The sequence below is a fragment of the Lepus europaeus genome, chromosome 3 (genome assembly GCF_033115175.1).
Source record: "Lepus europaeus isolate LE1 chromosome 3, mLepTim1.pri, whole genome shotgun sequence".
Lineage (NCBI taxonomy): Eukaryota > Metazoa > Chordata > Mammalia > Lagomorpha > Leporidae > Lepus > Lepus europaeus.
In genome coordinates this window covers 62,152,870-62,172,409 of record NC_084829.1, presented here as the reverse complement: position 1 = coordinate 62,172,409, position 19,540 = coordinate 62,152,870, and the positions used below count along the sequence as shown (strand labels likewise).

Below are 19,540 nucleotides of genomic sequence, written 5' to 3'. Positions count from 1 at the left end.
TTTATCTGAAGAATTTATTTAATTTTCTTCATAAAATTTTAATCTAAACATCCCTATCCACTTTTCAAGTAAAAGATGATTCATGTTCTCAGAAATATCTTTAATTGTATATAATTTTGGTTCAAAATTTGTGTTATCATATCATAAGGATAATGTCTAAACTTCTTTAAAATTTATAGTAAATTTTCTCAAAATATGAGTTAACATGTGCTTGAAAGCTATCATAATTTTACCATGAAATGCTATTTTTGACTATAGCATTTGTAAAATTACCCACTGAAAAGAATATAATTATAGCTCAGATATTATAGCAAATGCATTTTTAAATCAAAACTCATAAAAACCCATATTTTGGGGGCCAGCATTGTGGCACAGCAGGTTAAGATGCTTTGAGTTCTGGCTGCTCCACTCCTGATTATACAGCTCCTTCCTAATGTGCCTGCAAAAGCAGTAGAAAATGGCCCAATACTTCCAACCCAGGTGGGAGATGTGGATGGAGTTGCAGCCTCCTGGCTTCAGCCTGGCTCATCCCTGGGCAGTCGCTATAGCCATTTGGAAGTGAAGGAGAAGATGTAAGCACTTTCTCTCTCTCTCTCTCTCTCTCTCTCTCTCTCCTCCCTCTCCCTCTCCCTCTCCCCCTCCCCCCCCATCTCTCTGTAACTCTGCCTTTCAAATAATAAGTATATGTTTAAGAGTCCATACATTGTCTTGGATCTTATAGTATTATGTAATCTGTGTAGTGATTATATTTTAAAATAACTCAAATTTCCAGAAGCAAATCTTTTACTGATTAATTCTTCTCACACTTGGAATAAGATAAAAGAACAATGTAAGGGGCTTTTGTTGTGGCGTAGTGAATAGAGCTGCAGCCTGCAGTGATGGCATCCTATCTAGTCCAGCTCCCTGCTCATGGCCTGGGAAAGTAGCTGAAGATAACCTAAGTGCTTGTGCCCTGCACCGACATGGGAGACTCAGAAGAAGCTCCTATCTCCTGGCTTTGGTCTGGCCTAACCCTGGCTGTGTGCCCATTTTCAGAGTGAACAAGCAGTGGAAAATTTCTGTCTCTTTTTCTCTCTCTGTTTTTCTCTCTGTCTGTAACTGTGCCTTTCAAATAAATAAAATAAATTTTTAATAAGAGAACAATATAAATAAAATATATGCATTGACTACTTTTAGGGCTTTAAATTCTTGATATTACCTTATATTGTTCTATTGTCTTTCACTTTACCAATATGAGTTTATGCAAATTATAATTACTCTTCCTTATTTCTATTTCAATTTGGTGAATTTATCAGAAATGACACAACGGGTTCTAAAAGTCTGGCTAGAAAATTTCAGGTCATCATCAAAATAAAAAGAATAACAAAAATGTCCTATACCTAGTCATTTTTAAGTTTACATGGAATTTTTTGAGGTACAAACTTTAAATTTAATTAGAAATTTTCATTTCATCTGAAGCATACTACATATTTCATAGAACCAGTTGTCTTCGGGGATGCAGGATATTTTTATAAATGCATCTGTATGTATTAAAAGCTGTGGAAACAGAGTTTCATTAAAAGGAAGATATGTTTTAGGGACTTTTAATGAAAATGCAATAATTACTATAAATTGAACTGGATCAGTTAAGACAATGATAAAAATCAAGGTTCACTTTTACTTTTTCCCTTAATCTCAGTAGATGTAATTAGCATAAAGGGTCTCTCTGAGTACTAATGACAGGCAAATCATTCTGAAATTTGATGGAATGTACACTTTAGGGAGAGGCCAGTAGAAGGAGAGATTTAGTAGAGAATCCTTCAGACACTCCCTAGGTAATTTCATGCTTTGGACGTTTTTGAAGGAGCAAAAAAATAAAAAATGTTAGTGTTGAGCATTCTTATTCCACTGTTCTTTGAGACAGGAAGTAGAAAGAAAACAAAGAAAAGGGAAGGAGGTAATGAGAAATATATTAATTGTTCTGGGAAATAGTAGACAGATATTAACATAGATGCTTTGTTCTGTAGAACATATTTTCTTTACATTTTTAAAAAGATTTATTTATTTATTTGAAAGGCAAAATTAGAGAGAGAGAGAGAGATAGAGAGAGAGAGAGAATATCTTCCAAGTGCTATTTTACTCCTCAAAGGACCACAGTGGCCAGAGCTGAGCTGATCTGAAGCCAGGAGCCAGGAGCTTTCCCCCAGTCTCCCACGAGGGTGCAGGGGCCCAAGGATTTAAACCATCTTCTACTACTTTCCCAGGCCATAGCAGAGAGCTGGATGGGAAGTGGAGCAACCAGGATTTGAACTGGTGCCCATATAGGATGCTAGCACTGCAAGCGGCAGCTTTACCTGCTGCACCATAGCACTGGCCCCTGTAAACTGTTTTACCAGCACTGCTGCCAGTAGTAGGTCTGTTATGTTTTTCTTATTGTTCTAATCTGCAAAATTTTAGATGAAATTCAGAAAATTGCTAAGTTGACCATAGAATCTCAGGAATTCCTGGAATTGTTATTAACAAAACACAGGTCTTTTGCATGCCACTTGAACAGACATCTATGGCTTATCTAATTATGATTAGAATTAATTTTGTCTACAAGTAAAGCATATTTTGCCAATGCAGAAAACTTGCAATGTCAAATTCCAGGAATTAATAATAGATTTGTTTAATACAAACAATGAGACACAGTGTGAAGTAGAAGTGATGTGTTCATGGAAAAAAAGATTAACATGATCAATACTTGCATAGTTATTAGTAAAAATAAGGCTTTAGAAAAATAGACTTCTGGAAGTACAGAATGTGTGTGGGTTTATATGCTGTGAGATCATCTGTAAACACAGAAGGGTGAGGGAAGAATTTGAGATTCTTGAAACAGGTTGCATGATAAATGTTTTACACTGAAAAATAATGAAGAGAAAATGTATAAATTTCTGAGAATCCCCATTTTCAATTGTGTAAACAAATTTGATGAAAAGGTATGTACGCAAAAAAAAAAAATAAACACTGCAATTTGCAAGACAGGAATTTAAACTCAGAAGGAATAAAGGAGAATTCTGGGTAGATGGTAGAATCTGAAACTGCTCTTATATCCTAAAGATAACCATATAAACAAATAGTATTTAAAACTAAACAAATCTACAGACCTAGCACAACAAAAAAATAATACATAAAAAATTCAGATTATTTAATGGCACAACTAAGTAAGTGCAAGGGTACTTCAGAAAGGTCATGGAAAAGAATATTACGCAATATTTTGGTGCAAATGAAGAGAATTATACATGCTTGCTTTATAATAGGCATTTTTTTTTATTTGACAGGCAGTGTTAGACAGTGAGAGAGAGAGAGAAAGGTCTTCCTCACCCTGCAAATGGCTGCCAAGGCCAGCACTGTGCCGTTCCAAAGCAAGGAGCCAGGTGCTACTTCTCAGTCTCCCATGTGGGTGCAGGGGCCCAAGCACCTGGGCCATCCTCCACTGCCTTCCAGGACCACAGCAGAGAGCTGGACTGGAAGCAGAGCAACTGGGACTAGAACCCGGCGCACATATGGGATGCCGGCGCCACAGGTGGAGAATTAATCAAGTGAGCCACGGCGCTAGTCTCACATCTTTTTTTTTTTTTTTTAAGGATTATTTAGTTATTTGAAAGGCAGATTTACAGAGAGGCAGAGGAAGTGAGAGAGGGAGAGGGAAAGGAAGAGAGAGAGAGGGAAAAAAGAGAGAGAGGGAGGGAGAGAGGTAGGGAGAGAGGGGTCCTCTATCCGTTAGGTCACTCCCCAAATGGCTGCAATGGCTGGAGCTGGGCTGACCCAAAGCCAGGAGCCAGGAGCCAGGAGCTTCTTCCAGGTCTCCCATGCAGGTTCAAGGGCCCAAGCACTTGGGCCATCTTCTTTCTGCTTTCCTAGGCCATAGCAGAGAGCTGGATCACAAGTGGAGCAGCTGGGTCTCAAACTGGTGCCTATATAGGATGCTGGCATTGCAGGCAGCAGCTTTACCCACAATGCCACAGCACTAGTGCCATAGGCGTTTTCAACAAATATTTTGAAGTCCATTTATATGTTTAAGATACTGAAAATCAAATTTCTCAGTGTTGAAAAAAAAATTTCAAATATAGAAATGATCCAGATGGCAATAAATCTTGTTAAATTAGAATTGGAATATTTGTATTCATATGTATATTTTTAAAAGATGCACATGTATACAGAAATTTTGAATAAATATGAACCAACATATTTATATATACATAGTTAATAAAAACACAAATGTGTATATATATATATGTATATATGTGTGTGTGTGTGTGTTTAATGTTTATACATATATATAATGTAGATATCTATTATCATGGATTCCAAATAATATTTTCCCCAAATAGAAGAAGATGTAAAATATGAAAAAATCTTTCATGTTCGTAGATTGGAAGAATTAATCTCAATAAAATGTCCATAATGGAGCCGGCGCTGTGGCACAGCGGGTTAACACCCTGGCCTTAAGCGCTGGTTCAAGACCCGGCTGCTCCACTTCCAATCCAACTCTCTGCTGTGGCTTGGGAAAGCAGTAGAAGATGGCCCAAGTCCTTGGGACCCTGCACCCTGTGGGGAACCCAGAAGAAGCCTTGGCTCCTGGCTTTTGATCGGTGCAGCTCCAGCCATTGCAGCTGGTTGGGGAGTGAATCAGCGGATGGAAGACCTCTGTCTCTCTGTCTCTCCTCTCTCTCTGTGATTCAGACTCAGATAAATAAATTTTTAAAAAGTCCATACTACCTAAAGCAATTTACATTTCAGTGTTACCACAGTCATAATTCCAAAAATGTTCTTACTAAGATCTGGAAAAATTGACCCTAAAATTCTTATGGAATAACAAGACACCCCAAATAGCTAAAGCAATCCTAAACAATAAAAATAATGCTGGTGTCATCACAATACAAGATTCCAGAACATATTACAGGGCAGTTGTAATCAAAATAGCCTGCTATTAAAACAAGAGTAGACATTTGGATCAATGGAACAGAGACTAAAGATAATATAATTAGTGGTACACCAAATAAGTGATTAAAGTCAATACCCTAGCGATGTGAAGAGTTTGTGAGAAATACAATTATCTTTTATACCATCATGGTGTTACATGTCAAATTTTAAAACTTTGTCCAATTGATAAAAGATTCCCTACTCTTTCTATACAACAAACCAGTAAAACATTTTCTGTCAGCTTCTCTTCCAATAAGTATAACTGATTCTATTGACTTGTACTTACTAAAATGTTACACATCCATATTCTAATATGTCTGAGATATCAAAAGGAAGGCGAAACTTTATTTACACTTGAATCTGTGTGTAAGACTGGTGTCCTCACTCAATATATTAATATGTTCCAAATGAGTAAAAGTAAAACAATACAAAGATGTTAGATTTCTGGTGGGTAGAAAATGATAACTGAGATAAATTAGGAGTTCTTTCAGAAAATTGGAATTAAAATCTGGTTTAAAAGTGTTGCAAGAAATCTTGGTGAAATTGTTTATCTAGAATTCTAAAAAATAAAAAAAATTGATATAGAACTATTTTGCCTAGTGTATTCTTGCTATCAAATTCAATTTTTGGAAATTATTCCACATTTTAATTGTTGTTTTAACAAATGTAGTATGTAAGTTTGGATAATTAAAATTGTTGCTTTCTTCATATTGGTTTTATCATGAATTCTGATAAAAATAAAAACTAGCAGAAGTCAATGTACGAGATAAAGTGGGGACAGTTGAAATTCAAGGGGTGTTCAAATGAATGCTGAGAGTTACTTCCTGTTAATACTTACTTGATATTGTCTATCAAGTCTATGACTTTTTAAACTTGATATTTAACCATTGATTTTGCCAATAACTGGCATTATGGTTAAGCAAAAAATGAGATTGTTTCTATTAAAAGGAACTTTTTTAAATCGTCAAATAGAGAAGTTTTTTTTTCTAATTTATTTTTTAAGGAATACAAATTTCATAAGTACAATTTTAGGAATACAGTTATTCTTCCCACCATACTTATGCTCCCACCCACACTCCCACCCCACCTCTTCCTCTCCTTCCCCTTCCCAGTCCCATTCTGCATTAATATTCATTTTCAATTAACTTTGCACACAGAAGACCAACTCTATACTAAGTAAAGGTTCAACAGTTTACTCTCTCACACACACACACAAAACTGAAAACCAGTTTTACAGTTAACTCTCATAATACAACTCACTGAGGACAGAGGTCCTACATGGAAATTAAGTGCACAGTGACTCCTGTTGTTAATTTAACAATTAACACACTTATGTATGATGTCAGTGAACACCCGAGGCTGTTGACATGAGCTGCCTAGGCTATGGAAGCCTTTGAATCCACAGACTCCATCTGTATTTAGAGAAATTCATAAGCAAAGTGGAAGTCCTCTCCTCCCTTTAGAGAAAAGTTCATCCTTCTTTGATGGCCACTTCTTTCTGCTAGAGTCTCACAGAGATTCTTCATGCAGAACATTTCTTGCCACAGTATCTTGGCTTTCCATGCCTGAAATGCTCTCACAGGCTTTTCAGCCAGACCAGAAAGCCTTAAGGACTGATTCTGAGGTCAGAGTGTTACTTAAAGGGATTGTCAGTCTGTGAGTCTGCTGTGTGGACTGCTTCTCATGTTGGAACATCTCTCCTTTTTAATTATATCTATTATTATTCCCAGACACTTGATCCTATCTATATGTTCACTTTACCACTTAATATGATCACTTTAACACATAAGACCACATTTGTACCACCCAGCTTAATGGGGTTTGGAGTCCTATGACAAGTTTTTAAATTGTACCCTTAGAAGTAAGTCCTTAGGAATGTGTGCAGAACTATACAGCTTTTATTATTATTTTTTTTAATTTTTGATAGGCAGAGTGGAGAGTGAGAGAGAGAGAGAGAGAGAGAAAGGTCTTCCTTTGCCGTTGGTTCACCCTCCAATGGCCGCCGTGGCTGGCACACTGCAGCCGGCGCACTGTGCTGATCTGAAGGCAGGAGCCAGGTGCTTATCCTGGTCTCCCATGGGGTGCAGGACCTGGGCCATCCTCCACTGCACTCCCGGGCCACAGCAGAGAGCTGGCCTGGAAGAGGGGCAACCGGGACAGAATCCGTAGCCCTGACCGGGACTAGAACCCAGTGTGCCAGCGCCGCAAGGTGGAGGATTAGCCTATTGAGCCACGGCGCCGGCCTATACAGCTTTACAGTTATAAACTTTCTACTCCCTTTCTTATTCCCACTCTTAGTTTTTCCTGAGATCCAACCTTAATTGACTTTATATACATATGGTCAACTCTGTGTTAAGTAGAGTTGAACAAATAGTATGAAGAAAAAAATAGGAAAAAAACAAAAAAGAGGAAACTGTTCCTCAATAGTCAACACAAAGGCAGCTCAAGTCATCACTTCTTGAAGTGTCCATTTCACTTCTACAGATTTTGTTGTTCTCCACAGAGGAAACATTAGTTTTTTACATAGTCTTTAAATTGAAGATTTACACTGGTACAGTTGTAAAAGAACACATTTGCCAGATTAATCTCAATTATATTTTCCTTTTTTTAAGATTTTATTTATTTATTTGAGAGGTAGAGTTACAGACAGTGAGAGGAAGAGACAGAGAGAAAGAGGTCTTCCTTTCCTTGGTTCACCCCCCGAAATGGCCACAACAGCCAGAGCTGTGCTGATCTGGAGCCAGGAGCAAGGAGCCTTTGCCCGGTCTATCATGAGGGTGCTAGGGCCCAAGCAGTTGGGCCATCTTCTACTGCTTTCCCAGGCCATAGCAGAGAGCTTGATTGGAAGAGGAGCAGCTGGGACTAGAGCCGGCTCTCACATAGGATACTCAGAAGGTGGAGGATTAACCTAGAGCGCCACGGCGCCAGCCCCTCAATTATATTATTCATGTTTGTAATAACTATTTACTCAATCACATTCCTTTTAAAATTTTCTATGTAAGAAACATTTGTACTGAAAAACATATTTTGAATGGGTATTTGTATTTTTTCAAAGCAAAAAATAGATAGATCTATCAATAATTATTTAAAATAAGTCAAAAGTCAAAAAATTTCATATATATGAATTTTATATATAAAAAATTCTTTCTGTTGTTAAGATGCTTACTGATTTCACATTGTCCTACTTTTCTGTAGCTTTTTATGTAACTGTCAACCTGGGTACCATGGCTCCTTCTGTGAACACACTGGGAATGAATGCAAAACCTCATCTTGTCCAGAAGCAGAAAACTGTGTCAGCACAACTGGTGAACACAGCTGTATCTGTGTCCCTGGTTACACAGGTAAACTCGTAACTCTGCCATCTGTGTTGACATGTCTGTGTATATAAATGACAACCTTATATTTGCACTCTAAACCCTGAAATAGGTTTTCACGTATTTGCAGGATAGGAAAGTAACATACACAGTCTCTTATAAAAGAAATTAACAGTAAACTATGCTATTTTAATCTAAATTTTTAAAACTAGTTGTATTTGAACATCAATTTACATTATAGTTCTTAAAATTGAATTTATCTGAAGTAGGTTCATATGAATATTAAAAGTAATGACATAAATAATCTAATAGAAGTAACACTGTTATATTTGTTACATAGATGCCATTTTTTCATATAAGTGTTTTTATATATTTCACTAAACACATTTATATGCCCCAAAGCAAAAGTCCTTGGGAATTTAAATTTAAATCAGAAAACATGATGTAGAATTAGCTATTCTAATTGATTTACATAATTCTATCCAAACATACAGGTAAAATCCATTCAGGAATTTATAAATAGTAAATTAGCTTCTGGTGAAAAAAATAAAAAATCTATATTATTTTGGTATACCAGCATTAATTATATGGACATACAAGAATTTATTAAAATCTCACACCTTGATTTATCATCTGGGTTTTATTATGCTGGTTTCATATGGGTTCCTAACTTGAGAGAATCTAGTCAAGTGAATGTCATATCAGATTATGTGCTGGTGGGAGCAAAAAGTCTAAACAAATGGAAATAAGGTTGGCAAGCAACATTCATAAGTAACTAGAAGCATTTCCAGAGAATAAGTGAAAAAAGGCAAGTGACTTGAACAAAGAATCTCAATGTTTTCCTGAGGAATCTTGATGGCTTTAGAGAAGGTTGCTTTGGCAACAATTGTTACATGCACAAAAGCTCCCATTCAAATTAATTTTAAAAATACACTTAGCTATATATTTTAACAAAGAAACATTAGATTTAGGCTATCAAGCAGTGTACTTTGTAAGCATCAGGTTCCTTATTATCTTCCAAATTATTGAGATTACTTTTTGGGACCATAGGTTTCTAAAACAGTTCCATTCAACATGTTATTGTTGCCATTGTTAATTCTGCTAACAGTGTTAAAATGTAAGATTACACACTGAGCTCAATATGACTGAGAAACACATAGAAAAACTATTTGATATAACTGATATTTTAAATTACTTTCATATTTGAGAGATTGGCATGATATTTTTGTTTTTACAAGATATTTTCATGGTAAAATATGGTGAGTTTATTGTTTTAAAATGACATTGGTTAAGATACTACCAGGGCAAATTTAATTTTTTCGTATATATTTACATAATGACCCATGTGCAAGTGAAAAAAAATATTTACTCAAAAAATATGCATATTCTTTCTGTTTTTTTATTATTTATTTAAAAGTCAGAATTACAAAGAGAGAGGGACAAAGAGAGACAAAGGGATCATCCATCTACTACTTAACTCCCCTGATGGCTTTAATGGCCAGGGTTGAGCCAAGTGGAAGCCAGGAGCCTGGAGCTTCATCCTGGTCTCCCATGTTGGTGACAGGTCCCAAATACTTGGGCCATCTTTCTCTGCAGCATTTCCGGGCAATTATTAAGGAGATGGATCAGGAATGGAGCAGCCTGGACATGAGTTTGCCCCTGTATGGAACATGGTGTCACAGGATGTGGCTTTACTCACTACACCACAATGCCAGCCTCTACATTTTCTTACAGAGCAAGAATTTTGTAGGTAAACCACTATTGTAGGCTCAGCAGGTAATAGTTACCAGGATGGGCCGGCGCCGTGGCTCACTAGGCTAATCCTCCACCTTGCGGTGCCGGCACACCGGGTTCTAGTCCCGGTCGGGGCACCGATCCTGTCCCGGTTGCCCCTCTTCCAGGCCAGCTCTCTGCTGTGGCCCGGGAAGACAGTGGAGGATAGCCCAAATCCTTGGGCCCTGCACCCGCATGGGAGACCGGGAAAAGCGCCTGGCTCCTGCCATCGGATCAGCGTGATGCACTGGTCGCAGCGGCCATTGGAGGGTGAACCAAGGGCAAAAGGAAGACCTTTCTCTCTGTCTCTCTCTCACTGTCCACTCTGCCTGTAAAAAAAAAACAAAAAAAAAGTTACCAGGATGAGTTCAGATTTTCTTTTCTTTTTTTTTTTTTTTGGTCTTTGATTCATGTTTATATTCTCATGGGATGCAGAATTTCTGCTATGCTTTTAGTCTATATGCTTATACTGAAGCCAGCAAAAGAGAAGAGTGTTTTCAATTACATTTGACCTCATCTATCAGGAAAAACTTGCAAACATACTGAAAAAAAAGACTTCTGCTTATATCTCATTGACCAGAACTGTTTCACATGGCCATTTTTAGCTGTCCTAAAAAGTGAGAAATTAAAAATTTATCTCTTTGAATTTATAGTCAAGGAGAGCAAGAAAAGCTATAATTATGGAGACCATGTTACAGTTTGGGTTTACTCAGAGAACGATTTATGACTAAATATTCAAAGAAAGGTCATCTCTTTCTAGAGAGTTACATGTATTTGTTTCCTCTACATGCTCTTTTTGCATCTGATTGACCTTGTGTTTCATGCATGAGCATAGAAAGCTACTTCCAATTTTCAGACTTTTGTGGAATTTATTTAGTCTTAGTCTTCTCTGAAAATAGTTCTTCCTCAATATTCCTAAAACTCAATTTTTTAAAAAAATTACATTTAAAGCTATTTATTTTTCTTATATTTTCCTTCTAGCAAGTCATGCCATTGTAAATATTTATTTAAGGTATCTTGAATTTTAAGACATGCAGAAATTCGAAGTTTTGAATGTTTTTTAAGATCATCCATTGAGTAGTGACAAAGCCAGAATATACATTTAAAGTCACTTCTGTGCTACTTTTGTTTTTACATTATTTTCTTCTACTACAAAAATTAAAACTGAAATTAAATTACCTTTTATTTCTACCCTTATTTTCTTCTACAAAAAAAATTAATATTTGAGTGAAATGTTACTAGTGACATGGAAGACAGAAGGAAGAACATTAAGTATGGCTTTAGGGTATCTTTCTACAACCTTGCCAATATTTGTTATTTTGGGGGTTTTGATAATAGCCATTCTAACTAGAGTGAGATAATACCTCATTGTTGTTTTAACTTGCAGTTCCCTGATGATTAGTGATCCTGAGCATTTTTTCATGTGTCTGTCTGCCACTTTTATTTCCTTCTCTTAAAAAAAATGTCTGTTCATATGCTCTGCCCATTTCTTGTTTGTTTTTTCTTTTTCTTTTTAAAATAATTTTATTAATATAAAGAAAACAGATTTCATATATTCCATAGGTACAGCTGTAATAAAATAACCATACTTCCCTCACTCCTTTTTTCCCTCCTTAAAACCCCCTCTTGCCTTCCATTCTTTTTATCTTTAATTTTGGCAAATACATACTTTTTTTAAACAGGCAGAGTTAGACAGTGAGAGAGAGCAAGAGAGACAGAGAGAAAGGTCTTCCTTTTCCATTGGTTCACCCCTAAATGGCTGCCATGGCCGGAGTGCTGTGCATATCCAAAGCCAGGAGCCAGGTGCTTTTCCTGGTCTCCCATGCGGGTGCAGGGCCCAAGCACTTGGGCCATCCTCCACTGCCTTCCTGGGCCACAGCAGAGAGCTGGAGTGGAAGAGGAGCAACCGGGACAGAATCCAGCAACCCGACCGGGACTAGAACCCGGGGTGCTGACACTGCATGTGGAGGATTAGCCTAGTAAGCCACGGTGCTGGCCAAATACATACTTTTGATGCACTCTATAATCACATGCTTAATGCTCATTGCCTAAATGAATTTTTCTTGTTGTTTTTGAGTTTCTTGTGCTGCTTCTATAATCTGGCAATTAATCTTTCATCAAAGACCTAGATTGAATTTTTTTTTTTTTTTACATTTTGTCAGTTGTCCCTTTACTTTTTTAATTGTTTCCTTTGTTGTGCAGAGGCTTTTTAGCTTGATATAATCCCCCATGTGTCTATTTTTGCTTTTATTGCCGTGGATCTTTGTTTCTTACTAGAAAGACGTATATCACATTTTCTCTTACATGTGGTAGTTAATATATAAAGATAAGTATAAAAATTGTATAGATATCATATTATTTCATATAAGTATTTATTAAAATTGTCCTCACTTTTGTACCATGTATATGACAATATAGCCTTCTTTCCACACCTTGTGATCATTGTCATGAATACAAGATTTTAGAATATCAATATCACTCTTTTCAAGTAAAATATTTTATATGTGTGTATTTAATATATATTCACAGAATAGACATGTTAAAATGTTAAAAGTTGTTAAACCTTAAAACTAAAAATATTCAATCAAAAATAAATATATTTAACCTATTAAAATTTAGTAACAAATATATTATCAGCAATGTTTAGCTTTACCTGTACCTTTTGCTTTATTTAATCTAGTAAATAAGAGCATACATTGTTCCAAAATATTTTATAATTGTTTTTCTCTAACAGTTTTTTTGGAAACAGGTTGTTCAAGGAACACTTTAAATAATAAAAGCGTCTTATTAATTCTTTACTCTATGCTTCATATTTGATTACCTTTTAATGCTCTGTGGAAATTAAAATAGCATGTTTCTATTCATCTTTTTAAGTTTTTTACTTACAAATTTTTAATCAACATAAAAATTACACATCTCTAAGGGGAAACATCATGTTTCACCAAATGTGTACATTGTGTGAATCCATTGAGTGTAAGTAGATTTATCTCTAAAAACATTTAACATTTAGGATGAAAACATCAAAATCTTCTACAGTATTTTAAAATTATCCATAATCATCTTACTGTACAATAGAATCCCAGAGCTGTTTATTATATAACTATAGACTAGAACCTATTAGTCAAGCTTTCTGAATCTCTCTCCCTCCACAACCTTTGATAACCATCTTGATACTTTTAATGTAAATGAGCTTTACTATTTTTTTAGACTTCACATATGAGTGAGATCATTTGATATTTGTCTTTCTGAATTGGGAGTATTTCATTTACCATAATTCTTAAGGAGACTTCTGATATCTATAATTGGAGACACACAATAAATGAACATTTATAAAGATTATTTAAATTTATTTTATTATTTATATAGTTATTAAATTAACAGTTATCACAAATAAAGGCCAAATTTACACATGTAGTAAGTAGACCAACTGAGCTTAAGCATATAGAATACACATGAGATATCATGTGATCAAAGACTGAAGTTTTACTTCTAAAAGGAAGAAATCAGTTCATCGGTGCATTCTTAGTATGGTCAGCCTTGAACATTATTAAAATATATTTCATTATGAATTTCAATTGAAGCATTAATTATATTTTTCCAATATAAATATAATTAATAAATTATATGTTCTTTCTCAAAATGTATAAATCATTCATTTAAACAAATCTTTTCTGAACCACACACAATTACATAGTATTAAAATGGAAAACTGATTTATGAATTTGTGTTAAAACTGTAAATAAAATTACATGTGTTGTCTATAGTTATATTTATATCAATACTTATATACCTAATGGGAAGTATAATATAAACATAAAATACCTAAGTTCTTACCAACGAAATAATAGCTGATAATAATATCAGGTGGAGAATATATATATATACATATATATATATATATATATATTCAAATAAACAATCAAAATAATGAATTGTAATTATATCTTCATCTAAGGACTGCCTGTTTCTCTCCAGATATGTTCCATACATACATACATACATACACACATAAGACTGTAAATAAATATTTTATATGCTTGAAATAAGTCTCCTATCTTTTAAAAACATTATTTAATGGAGGTAAATACCAAAACTATATAAGAAATTTTTTAAATTTACTTTGATTCTATGCTCCATAAAGTTTAGCTTGGTAAAATATGGTCAGTTGACCCATTGTTCTTCTTTCTAGTTCTTATAAAGAGATAACTTATTGTTATGTGTCTGCTGCCAAAAACACCCCACCTCTCCCAACTAACCAGTACTATTGCTCATATCCTATAACAAAAGCTACTTACTTTAAGATGTAGAATCTTTAAATTCTCATGATTTTCTTTTCCTTTCATTTATTTTCTTCAGTGTACTGATCATAGTTTTGTGAAATCCTCATTTCATTATCAGCTGATAAGGAGATACCCCATTTCCATCTTGGCACTGTTTCACCTCTATTGTCCATTAAAACTTAGTCTAATCTACCATAATTTGTCAACTTATTTCCTGTTTTAAATATAAAATATTAAAATAGAATGGGTTCATATTTTAATGTATAATATTAAACAGAACATAAAGTGATTACATGGGAAATAACAGATATAAGAGCTATATAATTTCACCTTATAAATAATAAAAAATTATGGATTATGAATATATAATAATTTAACTACTAAGGCTTAATTTATATTTTGTTTCATTGATAAATCTAAGTACATGGTCATTAAAGTTAAGCATCTGGAAAATCTGTGGAATTTGAATATATCTAATACCAGTGCTAATCACTTTTCTTTATTGAGAACAGTAGTATTACTGGCATGACATTTTCTGTTTCCTACTAATGTAGTCAGAAAAAGAAAAAAAAAATAAAACAGACAGCGAAATTATACTCAACCAATTTCCCATATGTGACAAGATTCAAAACTCTTTTTGACAACTCAGATGTGCAAATATGTTGTTTGTCTAATAATGAGCTCAATATAATATGAGCCCAGTTCCATCTGCTAGAAGGAAATGTCAATCTACTATGTCAAAAAGAGTTTTTCACGATCTAATTCAGTTACTTCAGGTTTAGAATCCAATATCTTGTTGATTTCAGAGGACCATCACCTGTTTCTATATTTACTCTGTATGCAGTACAGGAATACTTCATCTTTAGTGTTTGGATGCCTTAAAAAGGAATAGGCCCCTTGATTTCTCTTTGTCTCTTCCATTGTCTTTGCTTAGTAGGTCTGAGAAGTCTCTCATCTCAAATCAAACATCTCATTATAAAATTACTTCCATTTTATAATACATTAATCTATTTATCTTTCATTAAAGACTGAATCTTTTAATTTTTTTAAACATGTATTTATGTGTTTATTTGAGAAATGGGGTGGGGGGTTCAGGCAGAAAGAGAGGGAAATATTTTGCATCTACTGGCTTAATCCCTAATGACCATAGCAGCTATGTCAAGGGCAGGCGAAAAGAAAGAGCAGAGAAATTCATTTTGATTTCTCACATGGGTGCCAGGCTCTCTAGTGTTTGGTCCTTTTGAGGGACATGAGCAGAAACCTGGATTCAAAGCAGGGTTGCCACTTCTAAAAGTAGCACTCAGATACAGGATGCCAGTGTCACAAGCGGTACCTTAACTTGCTGCACACAATGCCATTTCCAAAGATGGAAAATTGTGCTTTGAAGAATGGTGTTCATATCATTGAATTACAAAAATCCACTTATAACTTTAATTCAGTTCTTTTCTATAGGCTGTTTTTAACTCTTCTTAAAGAAATATCTATTTGATGCATTTATATCAGTTTTAATAGCAAAAGGAACAGTTATGAAAAAGCAATATAATTCAGAGTTTACTATTGAACATACACTCTTACTATATATTCATAACCCAGATGTTAATTCCAATGGTGAAGAACCAGATTTTATTGAATTACTCCCACTAGTGGCTACAGAATATAATTGCACTTTCTATTTGTTAATTCCACAAATGAATATCTGCTTATTATATCTCAGACACTGTGCAAAGCCCTGAGGAAACATGGTGATGAACACAATAGAGAAAGTTCCTACTCTTAACCATATGTACCCCTGGGGAAAAATAGCCAACAAAATCCAAATAAATACATCAGATAACCTGAGATAATTATAAAGAAATGGAAAATATGTAACTGAAAATATATTCATCGATAAGATTATTTAAGAAAAAATAGTAGCATATTGATATACAGAGGCTAAACATGATGTTGAATTTTGTCATAAAGAGTATTACTGTGAATTTTGAGTACCACAGCAAGTCTATTACAAACTATTGAGGACTTGGGCTTGTGCAGCTGGTTTGCTATCAGTACCTTGTCCTTTCCTGCATGGCTGAAGCTCAGCAACACCAACATTCCAACCTACAGAAACCAATGATGAATTCCCAAGGGCAGTGAATAGGACTTACAGTGAAACATCACAGATCACTCACTGCCAGTCCTTTCCTACTGACTCAACCTAATCACATGGTGTTTAAGCTACATGTGAGGCTGGGATTTCCACAGAAATGAGAGAAGGAAGAAAATTTAGAGAGTAAATATAGATCATATAGTAAGGGTATTTGATTTGGGTGATTTTAGATGTACAGTTCAGAAGTCTGAGTAATTGGCCTTAAAGCACAGACCCACAAAATGAGATCATATAAAAATCTAGAGGAAAAGCATCCATAGCTTAGGATCTAACAGGTGGGAACACCACATTGAGACACATAGAGAGGAGAGTGAGGCTTGCAGGTTAGTGAAAGCATAAGAACTAGATAGGCATGTCGAGATACACAGGGTCAGAAAATGTGGAAGCTCCTGAAAGATTATATTTGAATTTCAAATTTTATTTCCGTTTCAGTGGGTAGTAGGAGAGTATTGATCTAAGGAGTGTGATTATTATTTATTCACAAAATATTTTAGAGAACCTGCTAAGTACTAAGCACTAATGTAGGCCCTGGAAGGTGAGTAGAACATCTCCAGTGCCTTAGAATTTACCTGGAAGAAAATTCAGTGACACAAGTAAAATACAACATGTCAAGTCACGTTGCCTCTAAAATAACTTGGGAGAAAATGTTGTGGATTCAGTATTAACATCAGGAGGTGGTAGGGTACAACTTAAACAGAGGGGTCATGAAAAGAAAAGGTTTCAGGTGGAATTGCATTTTTTTAATTTTTTATTTTTTTGACAGGCAGAGTTAGTGAGAGAGACAAAGAGAAAAGTCTTCCTCCTGTTGGTTCACCCCCCAATGGCCACTACGGCCAGTGTGCTGTGTCGATCCAAAGCCAGGAGCGAGGTGCTTCCTCCTGGTCTCCCATGCAGGTGCAAGGCCCAAGCACCTGGGCCATCCTCCACTGCCTTCCCGGGCCACAGCAGAGAGCTGGCCTGGAAGAGGAGCAACCGAGACTGAATCCAGCACCCCAACTGGGACTAAAACCTGGGGTGCCAGCACCGCAGTTGGAGCATTAGCTTAGTGAGCTGCGGTGCCGGCCAAGGAATTGCAATTAAATACTCAAATGAGGAAGTTGAGTATACAGTCATAAGAGGTGGTCTTTCATGGAGGCAGAAATTTGGGTGTTCAGATACACAACCATGACATTGTATAGAATTACTAAGACACATGTAGATAGGGCTTGGAAGAGGAACAAGATCTAAGCCCTGAGGCTCTGCAACATTCCAGAGCCTAGGGGAGGAAGAAGAATTGGCAATGGAGATAGAAAACAGTAGTCAGTACTAAAGAAAAAGGAAAAAAAAAAAAAACAAGCAGAGATTGAAAACCAAGTAAATCATTTCCAGGGTTAGCCATGCAGGCGTTAAGGCTGACATTCTAAAGGAAGCAGTTTCACTGGAGTCAGTGAGGAGGATGGGGAAGTCTGAAGTGGATTCAAGAGAGAATGTAAGACATGAAATTGATGAAAGTATGCAGGATCTGATGAAGGAAGATTTTATTGAAGAAGAAAACAAGAAATGGGCCTGTAGTTTGAGGATGGAGTAATGCTAAAACTCAAAGTTTTAATCTTTTTTTTCACATACATGCGTAAGAAAGGACACTGATTCTTATGTCAGAAAATGGAATGCAGCATTTCAATAATAGAAGCTGAGAGACATATTAAAAATCTCTGGGCATTGTTTAGGTGATTCATTATGCGAATGGGATTAGGATTGCCCAGTAGAGGCGATGAGGAATGCTCAAACCTGGCATATCACATGCAGAGCACCTATTCATGAATGCGTGGACATCTCCTCACATACAAATTACATAGCTGATCAGTGAACTAAATACCAACTTCTATTCATCATGCTTACTCAAATGATCTTCACTTTTTAACTGCTTCTCGTTGAGTCAGTGTGTTGAGAAACATTTTATTTTATCTTACTATGAGCCTCAGACTTTGTGGGTCCATTGCTGTCATAAACAAAAATTCACTGAGCACCAACTGAGTCTGTAATTGATTAAAGGGAAGGCCACTTACGGATTAAAAATTCCTTGTGTTCCCTTCCTATCTCTAAATCTGAATTTACCTTGTTTTCCAAGGCAAATTAGAATTTTGAACTATGAAAATCTTGCATGGCTTTATTTTAGTATTCTCATATGAAAGGGCTTCACTTGCGAGGCAGTGTCTGAGATATGATAGGCACATATTCATTTGTAGAATTAACGAATAGGAAGTGCAGTTATATTCTGTAGCCACTAGTAGGTGTAATTCAATAAAATCTGGTTCTTCACCATTGGAATTAACATCTGGGTTATGAATATATAGTAAGAGTATATGTTCAATAGTCAATGTCAAAGGGCTTCACTTTTGAGGCAGGAATCTGGAGCAGAAAGAGCTCAGATGACATTTGAAACACCCGCATTCCCTATCATAGTGCATGGATTGGAGTTTTAGCTCTGCTTCCAAGCCAGCTTCTTGCTAATGTGCACTCTGGGAGGTAGCAGGTGATAGCTCAAGTTTTTGTATCCCTGCCACCCATATGGGAGACCCAGACTGAATTCTAGGCTCCTGGTTTCAGACTACCTCAGTTGTTCCAGTGTTCGCAGGCATTTGAGGAGTAAAGCAGTGAGTTAATGATTTCTCTCTCTCTCTCTCTCTCTCTCTCTCTCTTTCTCTCAACTAAAAAGAAATTAAAAATAAAAAAAAAGATTAATTTGAGGTTGGAATTTGGCTAAGGACTTAAGATGCCACTTGGAATGCCTGCATTCCCTGTCAGAGTGCCTAGGTTCCAGGTCCAACAATGTTTCTGATTACAGCTTCCTGCTAATGCAAACTCTGGGAGGCAGCAGGTTATATCTCAAATACTTGGGCCCCTGCTACCCACATGGGGGATCAGGATTGAGTTCCTGACTCTTGGCTTCAACCTGGCCCATCCCTGTCTGTACCTGGCATTTATTTGTGAAGTAGACCAGTGAACGGGAGATCTCTCTTTCCCTTTCCCACTTGCCTTCTCTCCCACCTTCCATTCCTCTCCCTCTGCTTCACCACCACACTTCCTCATTTCCTCCTTTCCTC

At 35.9% G+C, this 19,540-nt stretch overlaps 1 protein-coding gene across 1 annotated transcript in view; it reads left to right on the top strand.

The window, feature by feature from the left end:
- EYS (eyes shut homolog) overlaps window positions 1-19,540 on the top strand; it is a 1,789,541-nt gene that overhangs the window by 575,292 nt on the left and 1,194,709 nt on the right. The window contains 1 exon segment of the mRNA XM_062187220.1: window positions 8,140-8,285. Coding sequence (XP_062043204.1) covers window positions 8,140-8,285 — 146 coding nt within the window.